General features: G+C 45.9%; 1 protein-coding gene across 8 annotated transcripts in view; it reads right to left on the bottom strand.

Moving 5' to 3' along the window:
* The window catches only part of WWOX (WW domain containing oxidoreductase), a 1,124,793-nt gene extending 1,106,496 nt beyond the window's left edge, over positions 1-18,297 (bottom strand). For all 8 annotated transcript variants that reach the window (XR_010583895.2, XM_005592616.4, XM_074026754.1 and 5 more), the window contains exons 1-4: positions 18,069-18,297; positions 9,838-9,902; positions 8,478-8,535; positions 4,830-5,008 (exon numbers count right to left, since the gene is read on the bottom strand). Coding sequence is in view for 7 of the 8 variants with exons in the window: in XM_005592616.4 (XP_005592673.3) it covers positions 4,830-5,008; positions 8,478-8,535; positions 9,838-9,902; positions 18,069-18,175 (409 nt within the window). In the remaining variant the exon portion in view is untranslated. The remainder of the gene's footprint in view (positions 1-4,829; positions 5,009-8,477; positions 8,536-9,837; positions 9,903-18,068) is intronic.
* Between the last annotated feature and the right edge of the window lie 2,504 nt (positions 18,298-20,801).

Below are 20,801 nucleotides of genomic sequence, written 5' to 3'. Positions count from 1 at the left end.
CTAGAGTCACAACATATGATGCAGCCCAGCGTTCGAAAGGTTCGCAAAGTGAAAGAAACTTTTCATCTAGACCAAACTCTGAAAAAAATTTTAAAAATCAAGTTTTAGCCACTGCTGGTTTAGGATTGAAAGTTAAGAAGTTTTATCATCATTACCACAGAAGATTAGACAGAAAATATCTAATTTGTTCATACTTGTTAATAGCATCTGGGCACAATGGCTCACACCAGTAATCTCAGTACTTTGGGAGGCTGACGTGGGAGGATCACTTGAACCCAGGAGTTCGAGACCAACACCTGGGCAACATAGTGAGACCCCATCTCAAATATCAAAAAAAAAAAAAAATTTAATGGGTGTCTGACAAACCCTGGATGTCACTCCTTAAATATGATAATAAACCTGTCTGCTTACAGAAAATAATTTGCATGAGTTCCAACAAACATCTAGCTAATTAAGACAATGAACAGAGTAGGTGGTCCCACATTTAGGCATCCAACTAATCCCTCATTAGAAGGATCCTGCCTTTGATGAGCAACATGTCAGCCTGCAGGTAGCAGGGGGCAGCATTTTATACTAAAGTATTTATATGCATGGCCAAATTAGCTGACTAATGGGCTGTGTCTAAAAACGAAGCGGGGACCTTCCTCAATGGGAAACTCCCTCGCCTAAAAAAATTCCCTTTCCTAACACTTCCCAGCATTTGCATGTAATGTTCACCGTGCTGAAGGCATTTCCGTTGCTTTTACCAAATCAGAGCCATCAAGCTGCTAACTCCAAAGAGCTGTAAAACACCTGGCCCTTCCTGCTCAGTCTATGTTGAACACAAAGAGAAATGAATTCCTCCCTTGTCTCTACTGGTTAGCATTCAGGACTGCGGGGTTCCGGGCCTCTTGATCTGCTAGCGGAAGCTCTGGGTGAAGAGGTGCCTTCCCCCTGGATACTGAGATGCTGATCTCCACAGAGAGAGGTCCACAAGCTACAGCTTTCAATCTACAAAGTTCTTCAGGTTCAGAAAGCTGGTTAAACAAAGGTCAAGGAGAGAAGAGTGTTAGTTTCTGAGGAGGCAACATTCTAATCCTTGCAACTCCCTAAAAAAAGCTGCAGCTCCCAAAAAACAAGGGGGTTTGAGGCAAGGGGCACAGGAGGTACAGGACACTGGTGCAACGTCCCCAGCAGTTACATACAATGTGCTGCCACAGTCTTCATGTAGCCTGGGGCATCCCATGTGCCTAAATTTCATATAAGCTGTGGCTCATTTACAGACTGTTGGGGTGATATCACTTTGAATGAACTGGATTATCTAATACAGGAGTCAGCACTTGTTTTCTGGGAAAGACCAAAGAGTAAATATTCACAGTTTTGCGAGCCATAAGATCTCTGCCATAATTGGGCGACTCTTCTGGTAACATGCAAACGGCCATATTATTTTGGAATAACTGAATACACACAAACAGTAGTTCAACACTATAGGAATGGGAATAAATGGGCATGGCTGTGTTCCAAAAAAATTTTACTTACAAAGTCAGGCAGTGGGTCAGAGTTAGCCCAGAGATCGTAGTTTGTTCATCCCCAATCTAGACAGCTGAATCCAGTCAACAGCAGTAATACCTGCCTATAAACCTTAATTATAACACCAAGGACTTCATGAACCCAAAATGCTTTATTCTGACATTTCCTCCAAATCCTTTTATCTGTCAGAATCACTGATTTTTTAGATGAATTAAGAATCCCTCCAATTGCCTTAGTAATATCACTATCAAAAACTCAAAATACAGCTCCGTATCACTTACAACTGCGAGAGGAAAATGATATAAGACAGAGTCTGCTCAGAGGCCACTTCAAAGGGGGCGCAGCTCCAGTGCAACCCTGAAATCTGGCAAGGGAGGGATGTCCCCTTCCATATCAGTGAGATCCTCGCCAATGGCAATTCCAACAAAGCAGTGTCACGTGGGGCATTAAAAAAAAAAGAAAGCAAGAACCACTGGAAATACTAGATTTGTAAATCGGCTTTTGTAAGGCAAATTAGGTATCTATGTTTTTATTACGGAGTCACCGCTTCCAAAATAAATCCTGTTATGTTTTGTTTCAGCCCACTCTGCCTTAGAGAAAACGTACATTCACAAGGTTAAAGATTCCACAGTTTATCCAAAGAAAACAGGCTCCCTTGAGTGGGCAAAGGAAAGGGACCACCACCAGCACCATTACAGTTTAGACAGAAGATGACTCCTGAATGCCCCAGAAGTCTTGGAAGTAAAGATGCCCAATCCATTCACTCAGCATTCAGCTATTTCATTTGAAATAAGCGGAACTGAAGTAGTGAGAGCAATTTATAAATTGGCGTGTTTCATAGCTTAGCAGAAGGACTTTATCTAGAAGCCACAGCCTACTTGGGCAAGGACACTTTCTAAGGCAGCCGCACAAGATATAAAAGCTAACTTAGCAAAGCCATGTGCCTCTCTGCAGCCTCTTCCTTTCTTCAGGCCTGATACCACTGCTGCAGGGTGAAAGTGATTTGTGAGTTTTTGATTGCATGGAACTTGCAGTACGATATTATTTCAAAAATTCAGAATAAAAACGTTCACCACTCACCTAGATGTATGCTTCCCAAGAGTGGAGGGGAATGGGGTGAGGTGACAGTTAAAGGCCATTCCTGTGGAAGGTGACAGCTGGGGAAGGAGCTGTGGGCACTTGAATAGGAAAGCCTGGTCTCCCTAAGACTTTGTGCGACATCTGTGCCGTCCTGAGCATTACAATGTGCCACAACCTCCAACTGGACCGCAGACACCTCCTGCAGTGTCCGTAAAATGAACCACAGGTATCGGGAAGGAAGAGTCTTAGGGGGAAGTGGGAGCTGTGAAGAGGCACAAAGAGTTTTTGGCTTTACTCCAACATGTGAGGGCCATTCTCGACAACCACAAACTTACTCCCAATGCTTCAGAATCTCCTCCTCCCCATCAAGACTTATGTATCTAACTAGATATCACCCTTTTAATATTCTGAACCCACACTATCAGTCCTGGATTACAATGTCGTAGGTGTGCTGTTGCAAATCTTTGAAAGAGCATTAGCTCTATTCGAGAGTCTGCTACGTAATGTCACATGGAGCAGTTGGAACACTTAACACAAAACATAATCAGTGGTCACCTATCTTACTCATTAGAGAAAAACAATCTAGCTAAAAGATTAAGAGAATAAGATCTTTAAAGTCTCCAGTTAACTTGTTAAATTTTTAAAAGAGACATTTTTAAGTCCTTAAGTTCTTTTTTCTTAATTATTCCACAAGTGTATGGGTCCACACATTCACCATAACAGTAGTTAATACAATCAACAAAATGTATTGCTTCTTGGATTGGGGATGCAGCCATTGTTTTTAATATTACACCATCAGTTTTGACTTCAATGACAATTATATAAAATTTACTCCAATGCAGGGACTGAACATATTTGGAGCCCAGGATGAGGTATGAGAGTTGACTTTAAATAAATTCCTTTCAATTCTTAAAAAAATTCCCATTTGCTTCTTTACCTTCGTAGGCAAGTACAGTCAAAAATTCTCCGCTCGGATGGCAGCCTGTTAGATTTCAGACCTTGTACAACACAATCATTGACCCTTGAACAATGTATTTTTACCTCCTGTGCTTCCCTAATCACGCCAGAAAGTATTTCTAGAGCTTCAAGGAATTGTTCAAAATTAAGAAAGAAGTACAAATGGTTAACGGGTACAAAAAAGGAAAGAATAAGACCTATTTGACAGCACAACAAGATGACTATAGTTAATAATAACTTAATTGTACATTTTAAAATATCTGAAAGGGTATAACTGAATTGTTTATAACTCAAAGGATAAATTATTGAGGGGATGGATACCCCATTCTCCATGATGTGATTATTTCACATTGCATCCCTGTATCAAAACATCTCATGAACCCCATAAATATCGACACCTTTATATACCCACAGAAAACAAAAATAAAAACAAAATTAACAAACAAATGAGTAGAGGAGACCATCAAGGGGGCAGTGTGGGGGCTGGGAGGGACCAAAAGGACAGAGAGAACTTGACAGAAGACAGCCAAATGCAATGTTTTCTATGTCGACAAATCTGAAGATACGTATCTAAACTCAAAGCAGGTGGTTCTCACTGATTCAGATACTTATGTAAATAGACCAAAGCAAAAAGCAGAATAAAAATCTATGAAGAGTTATGGTTTGCTTCTGCCTTGCTCCTGTCTCCGTAACAGCCCATCATATCGAAGCTAGGATACCCTCTCAAGCCATCTACCCATGATGGCCCCTGTGGGTAAACACTGGCAATTAAGAGGGTTAATTTAGAGGTGAAGACAGGAACTCATTCTCCAATTTTATAGAGAAATAAGATCCTGTGCCCAAAGAAAATGATATGCTCAGTGACCAGTCGAAACCTGTAGTATCCTTTGTTCCAAAGACATAATACCTTGTTGTTCCCCGTATTCTATTACCAATCAATTTTGGTTTGAATAACTCAGGTAATTGGAATATGCCCGTACACCATGCAGACCAGGTCAAAAACTCTTAGACGGAGCCTGTTGTCTCTTATCCCTGAATACCAAAATAGCCACAGTCTTTTGCTGAGTGTTCAGCTTTGGGAGACTTCAAGGTCAGCCCCTACACAGGCTTCCACGACAACATTAGCATTTAAAAAGAGGTGGTGATGTTAATGAAATGATAGCTGAAAAGGATAAAACTCATGTTTAAATCAGAGAACCACTATACAAAATTCCATTATAGTGAGATCTAAGTGGATTTCATTATAGCAGTCCCAAAGATAAATAAATAAGTGAACAGCCTACCTATTCCTGAATTAGCTCCAGTGACCACAACCACTTTGCCAGTGAAATCCCGGCCCTGGAGAATTTCCATGGCAGTGGTGCTGCCGTCGTATCTCTGCTGGGTGGTTGGCTTTGTTGGATTATCATCCACTGTAAATGCCAGTCTTGGGTCTACGTAGGTGGTTCTTTTGTTGATATGGCTGCCCAGAAAAGGAGCAAGCAGTGAACCCACAGCAACGAACACAGGCATTTATAAATATAACACAATCTTACACTTTAGGCAAACCCCAGTTTTCATAGCCCAAAACGCTTATTCCTTAAACCTGAAAAGAACTGGGGCCCACTGAAAATAACTTCCGGCCTCCAGAAGGATCACATTTCTGCCAAAAAACATAGTCATCAAATCCTTTCCTTCAGAACTGCCTAGAACATATGCTGTAACATACAATAACTATTGCCATGTATCCTTAGATCTCAAAAAAGGCTTCTTGAGAAGGCTTTGGGTTTTTATCAAATTCATGTAAATGCAGCTGTTAAGATCTGCCAGCCACTCTTTTCAGTAGATTTCAATTAAATCTCTCAGCCCTGTGCAAGGGCCTAAAGACGTAGAGAAGTAGAAAACTCAAAATGGAAGTCTTAGTTGTAAATAAGAAACCTGCTGACTAATAAAATTCTAACGATTTTCATTTGAAGGCTCTGCACTCATACCTTCTACGAGCACTCATTTTGATTTGGAACTGATTTAAATCTTGTAGAAACAGTATTAAAATATACTGGAGGCTGGGCACAGTGGCTCACACCTGTAATCTCAGCAATTTGGGAGGCCAAGGCAAGAGAATCACTTGAGCCCTGGAGTTCAAGACCAGCCTGGGCAACATAGTGAGACTTCGTCTCTACAAAAACTAAACAAAATTTTGAGTGTGACAGCACATGCCTGTAGTCCCAGCTACTCGGGAGGCTGAGGTGGGAGGATGATCACGTGAGCCCTTGCTTACTCCTCTAGATTAGACCAGAAGCTGGCCAAATCTGGCCCACTGCCTGTTTTTGTAAATAAAGTTTTATTGGAACACAACAATGGCCATCACTGGTATATTGTGTATAGCTGCTTTAGCAATACAAAGGCAGAGTTGAATCACTGCAACAGAAACCCTATGGCCTCCAAATCCTAAAACATATTATCTAGCCCTTTACTGACAAAGTAGACAGCCCCTGCTCTAGCGAGGTGGCTCTCAAGCTAGGGAGCATCAGAATCCCCTGAAGGCCTTATTAGAGCGCAGACTGCCAGCCCCACCCCAGTGCTGGTTCAGTAGGTCTGGGGTGGGGGCCCGGGAAGGTACATTTTTAATGAATTCCCAGGTGATATTAATGCTGCTGGTCCAGGAACCATGCCTGAGAACTGCTGCTCTTGGTTGATTAATACCCATTTCAGGGAGTAACTTTCCAAGCGTGAACGCAAAGGCACACAGCGCACAGGAGAAAACTGATCTGACTACATAATTTAAGACATTCGGCCAGGTGTGGTGGCTCATGCCTGTAATCCCAATGCTTTGAGAAGTCAAAGCAGGAGGATCACTGGAGGCCAGAAGTTCAAGACCAGCCTAGGCAACATACTGAGCCTCAGTCTCTACAAAAAAAGGTATTTAAAAATTAGTTGGGCACAGTGGTATGGGCCTCCTCAGGAGGCTGAGGCAGGAGGCTCACTTGAGTCCAGGAGGTTGAGGCCGCAGCAAGCTGTTACTGTCACTGTACGTCAGCCCTGGATAACACAGCAAGACCCAGTTTGAAAACAAAAAAAAACAAAACACACACACACACACACACACAAAAGAAAGCTTGGGAAAAAAAAACGTTTCCAACATATAACCAATGCGTTGATATCCTCAATTAACTGAGGGGGAAAAAACTTTCACAAGTTAGGGGAAAAGCCTTTTAACAAATAACAGGCACTCCCACCTATCCAACTGCTAGGCAGCCTTGTCCTGGGGCTGCCTATGGCGGCCTGAGAGACTTCTCTCAAGCAAGCCTTGGCCCATTTGCTCTCAATATTAGTTGTGCACCAAAAGTTCACCAGGTTTGCTCAAAAAACACGTATGTCATTTGAACTTGTTACTGTAACTACATTATTTAGCAAGCTAGCATTACAGGAACTGATAACATGGGAGGTGAAAAACAGTGTCACTGGTTATCTATGAAAATGTGGTTGAATGCTTTGGAGAGCCTCAAAGACAAGCAGCTAAAAAAAATTTGTGGTTTAATCAACTGCAGTGAAAATGCTAGGAAAAAACCATAAAAGTCCCAGATGATGTAGCAATCAGATTCTTTGAAAATACTGTGTTTGCTCAACCCTAAGGTGAAAGTAGAAATTGTAGATGTTATGTTACAGGTGTGCTTGGGGAAGGAAGACAACACTGGATCCTTGCAGCGAACTCAAACTCAAAGAGCAGGGCTGGCCCAACCCCTAAATGTTGGTGTACTTGAATCAAAACACTAAAACGTTTATGTTACATTCATAACTCAAAAAAACAAAAAATCCTGCTTAAATCAACTTCTATTAACCAACCAATCCTAATCCTGTCAAAGACTATTCAAGCTTCTAATTTAAATGTCAGCAGTCGTGAAACATTCATTCCCCTCTTAACTACAGTGGTCAAGAATACAGTCCCTGGAGCAGGTGCTGGGCTCAAAGCCTGGCTGTGCTACTTCTTTACTGTAGAATCCTTACCAAGTCACCTACCCCCTCAAGTCTGTGTCACTGGCAGTAAGCCAGCGATAATAACAATACTACGTCTCAGGGCACCGTGGGGATCGAATGACCTAATGCTACAGACACAAGATGATTAGAATCAGGCCTGGCTCAGCTGTATGTTGGACAGGCGGTTACTATTGCTGCGTGATACTGGAATTTATCCTGAAGACACAATCAGAGAGGTGAAAAAGTCTTACAGATAAGGATGTTCACTCAACACATTATTTATAATTATAGGTTCTCAATAAAAGGAATTTAGCATTAATGTCCAATAGGCAATTTGATAAATTATATCTGTACAAAATAATAACTCTAGAGCTGCTAAATAGCATCTTTTTGAAAAACACAAAAGGATACAAGAAAATGTTCACAATATATTATGTGGAAAAAGCAGGTTACTAAACAGCCCACACAGTGCAATCTTTTTTTTTTTTTTTTTGAGATGGAGTCTCATCCTGTCGTCCAGGCTGGAGCGCAGTGGCACAATCTCAACTCACTGCAACCTCTGCCTCCCAGGTTCAAGTGATTCTCCTGCCTCACCCTCCCAAGTAGGTGGGACTACAGGCGCGTGCCACCACACCCAGCTAGCTAATTTTTGTATTTTTAGTAGAGATGAGGTTTCGCCATGTTGGCCAGAATGGTCTCGATCTCTTGACCTCGTGATCCATCCACTTCGGCCTCCCAAAGTGCTGGGATTACAGGCATGAGCCGCTGTATCAAGCCTCTTTACTTTTTTTTTAAGGACGCATGTGCATGGAAAATAGAAGAATAAATCCAGAGATGTTAAAAGTAGTTACTTCTGCTAAGATGACAGATTCATACTATTATACTTTGTATTTTTCTACAGTTACTATTAGTTTTATAATTAAAAATGCCTATTAAAAAGCAAAATAGCTGAGAGTGGTTTCTTTGTAGATACTTACTCAACAAAAAACACTTGTCCGTTCTCATCAGTTTCTTGTTCCCATCCGTATGGCAAATCTGAAACACAAGAAAGACAGGTCTACAGGTGCCAGGGAGAAGTAAAGACCGTTCCCGGGTCAGGAAGGGGAGGAGCCCTCCAGGCTCCGCCCCCAAGCCTGTCCCTCCCACCCAACAGCTGTCACATCAACTGGCTTCGGTCACATGTTCCAATTGTGGCAGCTGCAGAAGGCCCCTAATCCCACCTGGGCTCCACATTTTTGCCTCTTGCTTTGAAGAAAACCTATTTTATGCCTCTTCACTCTATAAACCTTACTGATTGCACCAATGAATGGGAAGTCTCCCTTGAATGAGAGCTCACAGAACATATCTACATGCAGGGCAGGCACTCAATGTCATTCATATGCTGACTTGTGATGCCTCGTATGATATTAGAGGGCACTGCCATTTTTTCTCATGTGTACACACTGACACTTCAACTAGACCTTAAACCTCTTAAGGGTAGGAACTTTCTCATACTTTTTTTTGAGACGAGGTCTCACTATGTTGTCCAGGCTCATCTCAAATTCCCGGGCATAAGTGATCCTCCCATCTCTGCCTCTGAAACTGCTGGGATCATAGGCACAAGTCACCTTGCTTGGCCCCTTCTTATACTTCTATTCCGTGGATCACACACTAGCTCAGAATCACCTAGAAGTCATGGTAATCTTTACGAAATTCCCAAATACTTACCTATTTAATTCCATACTACAGCCAAGAACAAATTTATAAACACTGTAACTACAGGAAAACATCATACACTGTGAATCAAAGGCCTCAATTATTTTGATGGTGTTTTCTGTTGTTTTTGCTATTTTTCAGACAGCATCTCACTCTATCACTGAGGCTGGAGCGCAGTGGTATGATCTTGGCTCACTGAAACCTCCGCCTCCTGGGTTTGAGAGCGTCCTATTCCTCAGCCTCCGAAGTAGCTGGAATTACAGGTGCGCGCTACCATACCCAGCTAATTTTTGTATTTTTAGAAGAGATGCGGTTTCAACATATTGGCCAGGCTGGTCTCAAACTCCTGACCTCAGGTGATCCACCCGCCTCGGCCTCCCAAAGTGCTGGGATTACAGGCATGAGCCACCATGTCCGGCCATTTTGGTACTTTAAGACCAGTACGAAATCATCCTCACTCCACCCTACGATCTCATCTTCTTCTTCTGCCAAATCCCATAAGCTCCTCAGAATGGGAGTTCGGTTTTCTCTACCAGAGAGCCCTCCCAAAAACACACCATAACCTGTCACCTCTCTGCCGGTGACATTTTCCCCATCTACTTCATGCTTCAATCCAAGATCCTTTGACAACAACATACAAACCTCCTGCCACTCGTTTTCTTTTTCCAGTTTTTGGATGTTCCCACTGAGTCTTCTCCTCGGTGTGACTGTTAAAAAAAAAAAAAAAAAAAAAAAAATCCACAGTAATAAATAAAAATTAACTCTTCTAAAAAGTAATCAATTGTATTACCTTTTTTTCTCTCCCAGATAATACTCTCTCTTAAGAGTAATAAAAACAGACATTCAGAGACGGCATGGGCAGAATATAAATGTCACTGTTTATATCACAAATTCCTCAAGTTAGAAGCAGCAGCAGCCCTGTAGAAATTTCCCGACAGCCTGCCTTTAGAAGCCAGATATAAGGAGGAAGTGAGGGAAGAAGAAGAAAGAGGACTGTGACCCCAGCTATGGGGTCAACTTTAGGAGGCTTGCTGAATCACTCAAAGTATCTAGAGGCAGTTGGGCGCGGTGGCTCACGCTGTAATCCCAGCACTTTGGGAGCCCTAGGGGAGCAGATCACGAGGTCAGGAGATCGAGACCATCCTGGCCAACATGGTGAAACCTCATCTCTACCAAAAATACAAAAATTAGGTGGGCATAGTGGCACACACCTGTAGTCCCAGCTACTTGGGAGGTTGAGGCAGGCGAATCACTTGAACCAGGGAGGCAGAGGTTGCAGTGAGCCTAGATCACACCGCTGCACTCCAGCCTGGTGACGACAGAGCAAGACTCTGTCTCAAATAAATAAATAAATAAATAAATAAATCTAGAGACATTTTGCTCTGTATTTGTTTTAGTTTTATTCCAGGATGTAGTGACAAAATTCGTAATATCTAATGTATATAATCTCTTAAAATATTTACTTATTTATTTGTATTTCTTTTTAAAGAATCAGGGTCTCACTATGTTGCCCAGGCAGGACTGGAACTCCTGGACTCAAGTGACCCTCCTATTTCAGCCTCTTCAGTGGCTGGGACTAGAAGCCACTTGTCCAGCTAAAATGTTTACTCTTTCTGCAGATGTAACTTCAAAGTGTTTCATTAAGCACTGGTTCCTAACTGGTCCCAAGAGGTAGTTAAGAGATGGAGTAAGACAGCCCCATAAGTCACCTAGCTGTGCGCTGTGCATCTTTGGTCAAGTGACCCCATGCCTTAATCCCCATTCCCTCATCTGCAAAATGGAAATAATCCTAGCACTCATCTTGGGGGCTGCTATGTAACAATATTGTATACCCAGGGTTTCGCATAGCACCTGGCATACAAAAAGCTCTGGGAAATGTAAGCTGTTACTGTGAACAAATCAGTTACATAAACTAGTCTGATTTTTGCGTCAAACTTAACATTTCATCTCAGACCACCACCCAAAGTTATAATTAAAATAGTAGGCCAATAACTAGAAACACGTGTCACCAGGTAAGAAGGAATCCAGGAAAACATACAATTACTTCATCAGGGAAAAAGCCAGGTGCTACAAGAGGCATTCAAAGGGTAGCCTGGGTTCCCTAAAAGTTTACCTACTCAAGCCAACACAGACAGTTATATTTTTAAATCAGCAACATCTAGGTGATAGGACATGAACATTCTTTCCCTGTCAATTACTTTAAAGAAAATAAATACAGAGAGCATGAATTTTCTAAAAAAAATTCTACAACTTGCAGGCAAGGTCTTTTTATGAACTGCTGGCTTCTGGTCTGTCTTGACAAAGTCTTGGCAGCTGGGTCCCTGTCATGGTGCAGGAACGCCTCACTCAGCATGCTAAAGACTGAGCAACCCGTGCTAGCTGAGTCCAGGCAGTGTCCTCAGCGCTGCCGCCTCACAGAGCTGCTGAGAAGGTGAGACACGCGACACCTGTGACAGTGCTTGGAGAATTAAATCCTTGTACCAGCTACGGTATCAGTAGCAAAGACAAACTCCTACTTTGTACATCAACCACCATCCCATAGCACTTGCAAAAAAAGCAGCTCTATGGCCGGGTACGGTGACTCACGCCTGTAATCCCAGCACTTCGGGAGGGTAAGGCAGGCGGATCACCCAAGGTCGAGAGTCCACGATCAGCCTGACCAACATGGAGAAACCGTGTCTCTACTAAAAATACAAAATTAGCCGGGTGTGGGGGCGCATGCTTGTAATCCCAGCTACTCGGTAGGCTGAGGCAGGAGAATCGCTTGCACTCGGGAGGCGGAGACCGCGCCATTGCACTACAGCCTGGGCAACAAGAGAAAACTCCATCTCAAAAAAAAAAGCAGCTCTGACTCTCTGGTAAGGATCATCCACTCTCCGCTGGCACAGAGGGAATACTGGCATACCAACTCCTGCTTCTCCTTCCCAAGCGACGGGAACAGCAATCAGATACACCAAGCATTGGCAACAACGCGAAACCTTCCTGCCCCTTGCAGAGCTGTCTCACGCTTTTTCAAGAAAGTTAAGAGACGGAGTTGCATTTTCCTTGCCTGCCATTAAAAGTAGTCTTCATCTCATAGGCACACATCAAACGCGCTTGAAGCCTGGCTCCAAAAAACTCTACCCTCAACAATCCACAAAGTGGCTGGGCGTGGTGGCTCACGCCTGTAATCCCAGCATTGTGGGAGGCCGAGGCGGACGGACCACTTGAGGCTAGGATTTCAAGACAGCCTGGTCAACATGGCAAAAGCCCATCTCTACTAAAAATACAAAAATTAGACAGACATGGTAGCACACGCCTGTAATCGCAGCTACTTGAGTGGCTGAGGCATGAGAATTTCCTGAACATGGGAAGTGGAGGTTGCAGTGAGCCAAAATCACACCACTGCAGTCCAGCCTGGGTGGAAAAGCAAGACTCAACGTAAAAAAAAAAAAAAAAAAATCCATGAAATGACCCTTAACAGTGGAAGCTGAGCCTTGACAGTAGGCAGGCTGGCGCAGAAAGAGCCTCCCGGCCCTTAGTAGGTGAAGCTGGGCCCTCAGACATGTAGCTGCATGCCTGGCCCACAGCAGGTGCGCAAATGTAAACATACAGAATGAATACTTTCCAAAGGAGCTACAAAACTCACTCAGAATATTTATTTATTTATTCAGAAAGACGTTTAGAAAACAAAACAAACTCTGTCAACCTATGTTCTTGACTTTCACAGAACATGCCTAAACCAGGGTTTCTTGTCCTCACTGCTGGTGACACTTGAGGCTGAATCTTTTTTTTTTTTTTTTTTTGAGACACGGTCTCACTCTGTCGCCCAGGCTGGAGTACAGTGGTGCAATCTCAATTCACCGCAACCTCTGCCTCCCAAGTTCAAGCAATTCTCCTGCCTCAGCCTGAGTAGCTAGGATTTCAGGCACCTGCCACCATGCCTGGATAATTTTTGTATTTTTAGCAGAGATGGGGTTTCATCATGTTGGCCAGGCAGGTCTCGAACTCCTGACCTCAACTGATCCACCTGCCTCAGCGTCCCAAAGTGTGGGGAATCCAGGCATGTGCCACTGCACCCAGATCACATCATTCTCTGTTGTGGGGTTGTCTTGGGCACCACTGGCCTCTGCCCATCAGATGCCAATACCCCAGTACCATAGCTGTGGCAACAGAAAGCGTCTCCAGACACTGCCAACCGTCCCCTGCAGAACACAACCATCCCTAGGGAAGAACTCAGAACCAGCTGAAGCAGAGACAGTAATTTGGTTGGTCGTGAAGATTCTGGAGCCTGACTGCCCGTTTTCTGGGTCTCCCATTTGCCAGCCACTCTGCCCTTGAAGAAGTCATTTAATCCCATGCCTCAGTTTCCTCATCAGTTTAGATGGGGACAATAACAGCACCTACTTCTTGAGGTTATAGAGTTAACACAGGAAGAACTAAGAACTGTACCTTTCAGCAGAAGACTTATTTTTCATAAATATAAAAATTAATTAAAAGGTGTTCTTTTTAATTATAACCTTAAATGACTTTTTAATGAAGAGAAAATTAGAACACATGTCCCCTAAGTGTTCTCCTATTCTCCTTTAAATAAAAGGCAATTTTGATTTTTTATTTTTTCAATAAGCTTGCCATTTAAAGAGATGATTAATAGTAACCTAAACTTAAACCAAAGGATTCAAAATTAAGTGAACATCATATTACGTGAATACCACACTTCCACATATCGGGTGTTTTCTGTTATTTATTTATTTTTTTTTTAAACAGGGTCTCATTCTGTGGCCCAGGCTAGAGTACAGTGACACAACCATAGCCCACTGCAGCCTCGAGCTTCTGGGCTCAAGCAATCCTCCCACCTTGGCCTCCCACCACATCCCGCCTACAGGGTGTGTGTCTGTGTTCTGAACACAGTGTAAGTTAACAAGGAGATCTAGAGTTGACGGTGAGGACAGCCAGCCCTGTGGACGCAGGAGACATGGAGGCCTCTGACTGCCAAAAGGCCTGAGCTTCATAAGGAGGACAGGGAAGGGCAAACAAGGACGGCTCTGACACTGAGACCTTGTCCCTCCCTCCCCATGTCCCACGAAGGGGCTGCTCTGAGACTGTTAGGGGAGAGGGGTAGAAGAAAGGTCCCACCAGCACTCTCAGGTCTCTGGCCTCCCCCGACCCCATCCCTGGGAGCCCAGCCTGGTGGGCTTTGGAGCCCTAAGACGCGTGTGCCTCTGAGACATACAAGTGAACCATGGGGCAGGTGGGAAAGCAGGAGAGGCCAACAGCAGCCACACAAGACCAGGCTCCACCAGACCCCGAGGTCTCAGTGGGAGCTACAGCCTCTCTCCCTGGCCGTGGCCCTGCTACACGAGGGGCAACAGTATGGAAAAGAAATGACTCCAAAAGCAGCCTCCTAGAAAGCACATCCGCAAAGTCTCCCCAACCCCAAGAGAAAAACCAGTGTCACTTCCAGAGTCAGGAAGGAAAAGGGGTTGGAACGAGCACAAAAATGTAAACAGAAAAGGGCCAGGATGCTCACAGATCAGGGGAGATCAAGGGAAGGTGGGGTTGGGACGCATCAGAGGCATCCTAACCTAACACCCAAAGAACTTCAGCCTTTCTGCCCTGACACCCAGAGAACTGAGGGCTGGCGGGGATGGACAGAAGGTCCAGAGAGATGAGTCCTCCAGCTGGGAGCCAGCCAAGCCCTGGCATCTCAGCTGGTGTAAACAATAAATAGCTAATGCATGCGGGGCCGAATGCCTAGGTGATGGGTTGACAGGTGCAGCAAGCCACCATGGCACATCCTGCACATGTGTCCCAGAATTTTAAATTAAATTAAAAAAAAAAAAATAGAGTCCGAGAGGCCAGCTTGAGACCTAAGACAGTAGTCGGGGGGCTGGAAGAAGAGCTTTTGGAAACCATGCACGCACCCGAGCGCCCTGGCCATGGGACACACAGGAAGAAAGCAGATGGGAGAAAGGCCAAGTAGCAGGAAGGCAGGCACAGGGGGCACGCAGGGCAAGCGGGAGCAAGGGAGCCCCAGGGCCCTGGCGCCAGGATCCAGGGCACGCCTGCAGGGAGGCAGAAGCACCTCTGTGGCTGAGTGGCAAAGGAGGAGACGCCCCACAGAGCCAGAGGCAGAGGTGGGCTTAGGAAGCCGGAAGGGGGTCATGTGCATCTCTGTACTCTGAGGCCCAGTGCACCGCTCACCCACCCACGGAAGCCCGCGGCTGACCTTCCTGAGATGATTCATTTACTCATCCCACAGGGGTTCATCTTACAGCTTCTGGGTGCCAAGCACCGGGGACGCGCAGATGAACAAGCTGCCCTCATGATGTCTGCAACCCGGGCAAGGGAGACGGGGCCAACGAGGAGGAGTACACAGCCAAGGCTGAGCACGAAGAAGCAGAGAAACAAGGTGACCAGTGCAAGGTTGAGGGGACACCCAGAGTCAGGAAGGTCTCTTGGGCAGTGACACGTGCGCTCGGCTCTGAAGGACGAAAAGGAACCCTTCCCGACAGACGTACAGGTGACAGGGACAGGAAGTGCCCGCCCAGGAGCTTGCCTCGACCCTGCCAAGGCTAATGGAGCTCTGCTGCTGCTGGAAAAGGCCCTTTAATTCCCAAGAGCCAGAAATTCTTCCGGAAGTCACAAGCCAAACGCCACTCTCCGGCTCTGCCAACAGAGCCCAAGCTCCTCCACGAGGCGCAGAACTCCTTGAACTGGGTCCTCCCTTCCCTGCCTTAACCTTCACATTCCTGGACCCTCACAAAGATCACAGGCCCCTGGACAGGCCATGCAGCACTGTTCCCTCTACCTGAACTGCCCTCCTGCCCCACCCACTTCTACTTGCGCTCAAAACCCCGCTCTGGGCTTGGTACAGAGCCTCAGGCCTGTGATTCCAGAGCCGCAGGAGGGAGGCTGGCTTGAGTTCAGGAATTCAAACCAGCCTGGGCAACATGATGAGACCCCAATTCCACAAAACATGTAATCACTGGGTGTGGAGGCACACACCTGTGGTCCCAGGTACCCAAGAGGCTGAGGCGGGAGGATCGCTTGAGCCCAGGAAGTCAAGGTTACTGTGAGTGTGCCACTATATTCCCTCACGTTCCCCCCTAATACCTACACACACCTCATGCCAGACACGCTGCTTCCCGGTATACACACTGTGTGGGGACGCTCCTACACATGTCACCGTGCCCTAATAAGACTGGGTCCTAAGGATGACAACTGGTTTTTACTTGCCTCGGTATAACCAGTGCCAGCAAAACGCCTGGCACATAAAACCTCTGTGTGTCTTGAATGAACTCATCAGAACTTTGTTTTTCTTCTACCTTGCCACCAAAGGCAGCAGTGGTTCACATCCTTGCATATATTAGAATCACCTGGAAGGGAAGATTTTTTTACAATCTAACAAGGGAGAGGGGAGAGGCCAAACCAATTAAATCAGAAACTCTGGGCTGGCGCAGTGGCTCCTGTCTGTAATCACAACACTTTGGGAGGCCGAGGTGGGCGGATCACTTGAGGCCAGGAGTTGGAGACCAGCCTGGCCAACAGGGCGAAATTAGCCAGGCGTGGTGGTGGGCGCCTGTAATCCCAGCTACTCAGGAGGCTGAGACACGAGAATCGCTTGAACTCGGCATTCAGAGGTTGCAGTGAGCCGGGATCGCACCACTGCACTCCAGTCTGGGCGTGAAGCGAGACTCTGTCTTTAAAAAAAAAAAAAAAAAAAAAAAAAGAAACGAAAAACAAACAAACAAAAAACCCTCTGGAAGTGGGGCCCAGAAAAAGCCACTTACAAAAAGTTTCCCAGGTGCTGAAAATCAGATTTACATCCATGTTTCTCAAAACCAGGTGATAATCCACCTCACCTGGAAAACTTAAAAAACAGACTCCCAAGGTTGAGAGTCTACTGCAGTAGGTTCTCTACGGAGACCCAAAACGTGTATTTAGAACATTTCCTACGTGATTCTAAGGTGCTGATATAAGACGCACTGTCATATCTGAAAAGCAATCAGGAAAGACAGTTAAGTAACAGAGAGTACCTACTGTGTGCTTTATGCACAGTGCCTGAACTGACCCTCACATCAACCCATTTTACAGGTAAGAAGACCGAGATTAAACGTTCTTTCAATGGCCCAAGGTCACAGTTAAAGATGAAGGCTTTGCTGTGGTTTACAAAACTTTCCCACGGAACGATAGTGAGGCTATCTAGGACTTCTGCTAAAAAAAATACTCCTGGCTGGGCACAGTGGCTCACGCCTGTAATCTCAACAATTCTGGAGGCTGAGGCAAGTGGATTGCTTGAGCCCAGCAGTTCGAGACCAGCCTGGGCAACATGGTGCGACCCTAGTCTCTACAAATACTTAAATAAATAGTCGGGCATGGTAGTGCACGCCTGTAGTCCCAGTCACTCAGAAGGCTGAGATGAGAGGATTGCCTGAATCCGGCAGGTAAGAGGCTGCAGTGGGCTATGATGGCACCACTGCACTCCAGCCTGGGTGACTGAGCAATACCGGTTTGGAGAAAACAAAACAAAACTCCTAGCCCTGCAACCCAGAGCCTGCAGGAGGGAGCTGAGCACGTGCACTTTTTAAAATGTCTTTATTTTTTGGCGGGGATGAGGCCGCTTTGCCCTCGCCGCGCCGCGCAGTGCTGCATCCTGAACAGCAGAGGGCGCGCCGGGAAGCCGCCAGGTGACCCTCGCTGGACCCAGGGCCCACCAAGGGGGCCAGCCCCTCCTGGGAACCCTGGACCCTTGACACCCTGAAGCCCTTAACAGTCACTTCCACTTTGCACCGCACTCGCTGCGCTGGAGTGCGCGCCCTCCCCGCGCTGGTGGCGTCCGAGGGCATTGCAGGGTCCCAGGTGCGTCCGCGGCCCCACTGCGGCCCCCTTACTTGGCGTAGTAAACCCAGCCGTCCTTGGTGGTTCTCTCCTCCCAGCCCGGGGGCAGCTCGTCCTCACTGTCCGTGTCGTCCAGGCCCGCGTAGCGCAGCGCTGCCATGGCTGACTGTGGAGGCACCTGGCCCCCAATCAATCGCTGCCGGGTCCCCTCGCCCAGGAACTCACTCCCGCTCCAAAAGAGACCCGCGCGCGTCGGGGCCCGACCGCTCACGCCTGCGCACTGCGCCCTCCAGGGGCCGCTCCGCCGACCACGAAGCTGAAATCCAGTCTCCGCAACATCGCAACTGCCGGCGTCAAAGGGGCAGGGCCGGGAGAGGAAGGCGGTGAAAGCGCCTAAGAGATCGCGCTGCCGCCGGGCTAGACAGCAAAACCGGAGAGCGCTCCGAGGCGCTGGAGATGGAGCGGAGCCTTGTCCGCCTCCCCGCCGCAGGGAAGGGGCGTGCGCATCCAGTTTCGGTCCAGGACTCCGCCCGTTGCTGGGCTACCCGTAATCACTTCCGCGTTGTTCTGGCCAATCCTGCAGGAGCTTGGCAATTGGATATGGGAAATGTAGTCCAGGTGGCGCCTGACTGGAAAGCGGCGCCCAGGGTGTCCTGGGTTTCTGTCTCTCCTCGCCTTGGGGGCTCGTGAAAGTCCATGATCAGAAACTTTCCAGGACTTGCCAGCATTCGTGCTGATTCACAAACTTTGTTTTGCATATGAACACAATGTTAAAATATAACCTGGAAAACTTAAAACTGCTGATTCCTGATTTCCTGTTTTAGAAAAGGTTCTTCCAGCCAAAACAGGGTGCTGTTGATAATAGAAACTGATGTTTACGGAGCACTTAATATGGAGTCCAGGCCAGAAATGCACAGACGTCTCATGTACCTGACACCTTTGTGTAGCGGGCACAACTCAGAAAGAGTAGCTAGGCCGGGCTCAGTGCCTCATGCCTGTAATCCAAACACTTTAGGAGGCTGAGGCAGGAGGATCACTTGAGGCCAGGAGTTTGAGAACAGCCTGGGCAACATAGCAAGACCTCTGTCTCTACTAAAAAAAAAATTATTTTTTTAGTTTGCCGGGTGTGGTGGGTGCACATCTGTAGTCCCAGCTACTCAGTGAGGCTGAGGGGGGAGGATCACGTGAGCCCAAGAAGTCGAGGCAGCAATAAGCTATGATCGGGTCACTGCACTCCAGCATGGGCAACAGAGAGGGCTGCTGTCTTTAAAAAACTGCCTCACCTTTACAGAATTTCCTTTAGTAAGTCTGGAATGGGTCCAGAATCTGCAGAGAGAAAGAAAGAGAGAAAGAGAAAGAGAGAGAGAGAGAGAGGGAAGGAGGGAAGGAGGGAAGGAGGGAGGGAGGGAGGGAAGGAAGGAAGGAAGGAAGGAAGGAAGGAAGGAAGGAAGGAAGGAAGGAAGGAAGGAAGGAAGGAAGGAAGGAAAAAAGAAAGAAAGAAAGAAAGAAAGAAAGAAAGAAAGAAAGAAAGAAAGAAAGAAAGAAAGAAAGAAAGAAAGAAAGAAAGAAAGAAAGAAAGAAAGAAAGAAGGAAAGAAAGTGAGTAGCTAACTACGTGAGGAGACACAAGAAGAGAGGAGAGCCGGGGGATTCCTGGCAATTGAGGTCCCGTCACTCCACTACAGTTATTGACTCATCTGTGTAGTCCCGACTAAACTGACAAAGCACATCCGGGACTTCTTTCTATTATCAGCACTTGGTAAATGCTTCAACCTACAACTTTGTTAAATGAACGAATGAATGGTGTGATTCCTTAGGTTTGGTTCTCTGTGAATCAATCTAATTAAAAACAAAATCCCATATGTACAAAGTAGACTCAAGTCCTCTTGGACCACCAAGAGGTATCCTATAAATGTTCTGTATCCAAAACCTCAAACAGATCTTCAGCTTGTGCCTAAGGAGTTTTCCAGAACATTCCCTGTTTGGCATATGCTCCCCAGCCCTGTGTTACAAGGAAATCTACTGACCATGATTTATCAGGCCTAGGTCCCAGAGAATGCAAGCCTCCATGAGAATAATTAACATATATTTGATTCTGCTGAGAGAGCAAAAAAATAAAATTGAAAATAAGGAATTTTAAAAGTATATATGTTAATGGGCAGTGTGTGGCAACTGCTTTCTGTGTTCATGTTCTCAAATTGGTGATTGCTTAGGATTCCTGCTCTATGCACTCTTTAGCGGAGACACTTGCCTTTCTGCACTTGACCAACCAAAAACAAGCTTAACAAAGCACTGTTTAGTTTCAACAGGCCTGCTGTCTCATCTTAAACCTATCATAAGATTTTTTTCCAAATCCACCTGTGTTTAAATCTGCTACCATTGGATTGGGCGTGGTGGCTCACACCTGTAATCCCAGCACTTTGGGAGGCCGAGGCAGGAGAATTGCTTGAGCCCAGGAGTCCAAGACCAGCCTGGGCAAGATAGTGAGACCCCCACCCCATCTCCACAAAAAATTTAAAAGTAAGCCAGTGTGGTAGTGCATGCCTGTAGTCTCAGCTACTCGGGAGGCTGAGGTTGGAGGATCACTCTAGTAATCCTAGAGTAATTACTAGGGTAATTACTAGTAATCCTAGTATTTACTCCTAGGCTCTAGCCTGGGAGTTCGAGGTTATAGTGAGCCATGATTGTACCACTACACTCCAGCCTGGGTGACAGAGTAAGAATCTGTCTTAACAACAACAACAAAAAAAGGTAAATAAAAATAAATGTGCTACCCACTAATCTGTT

This window comes from Macaca fascicularis, chromosome 20 (assembly GCF_037993035.2).
Source record: "Macaca fascicularis isolate 582-1 chromosome 20, T2T-MFA8v1.1".
Lineage (NCBI taxonomy): Eukaryota > Metazoa > Chordata > Mammalia > Primates > Cercopithecidae > Macaca > Macaca fascicularis.
This window is presented reverse-complemented; position numbering and strand designations above follow the sequence as displayed.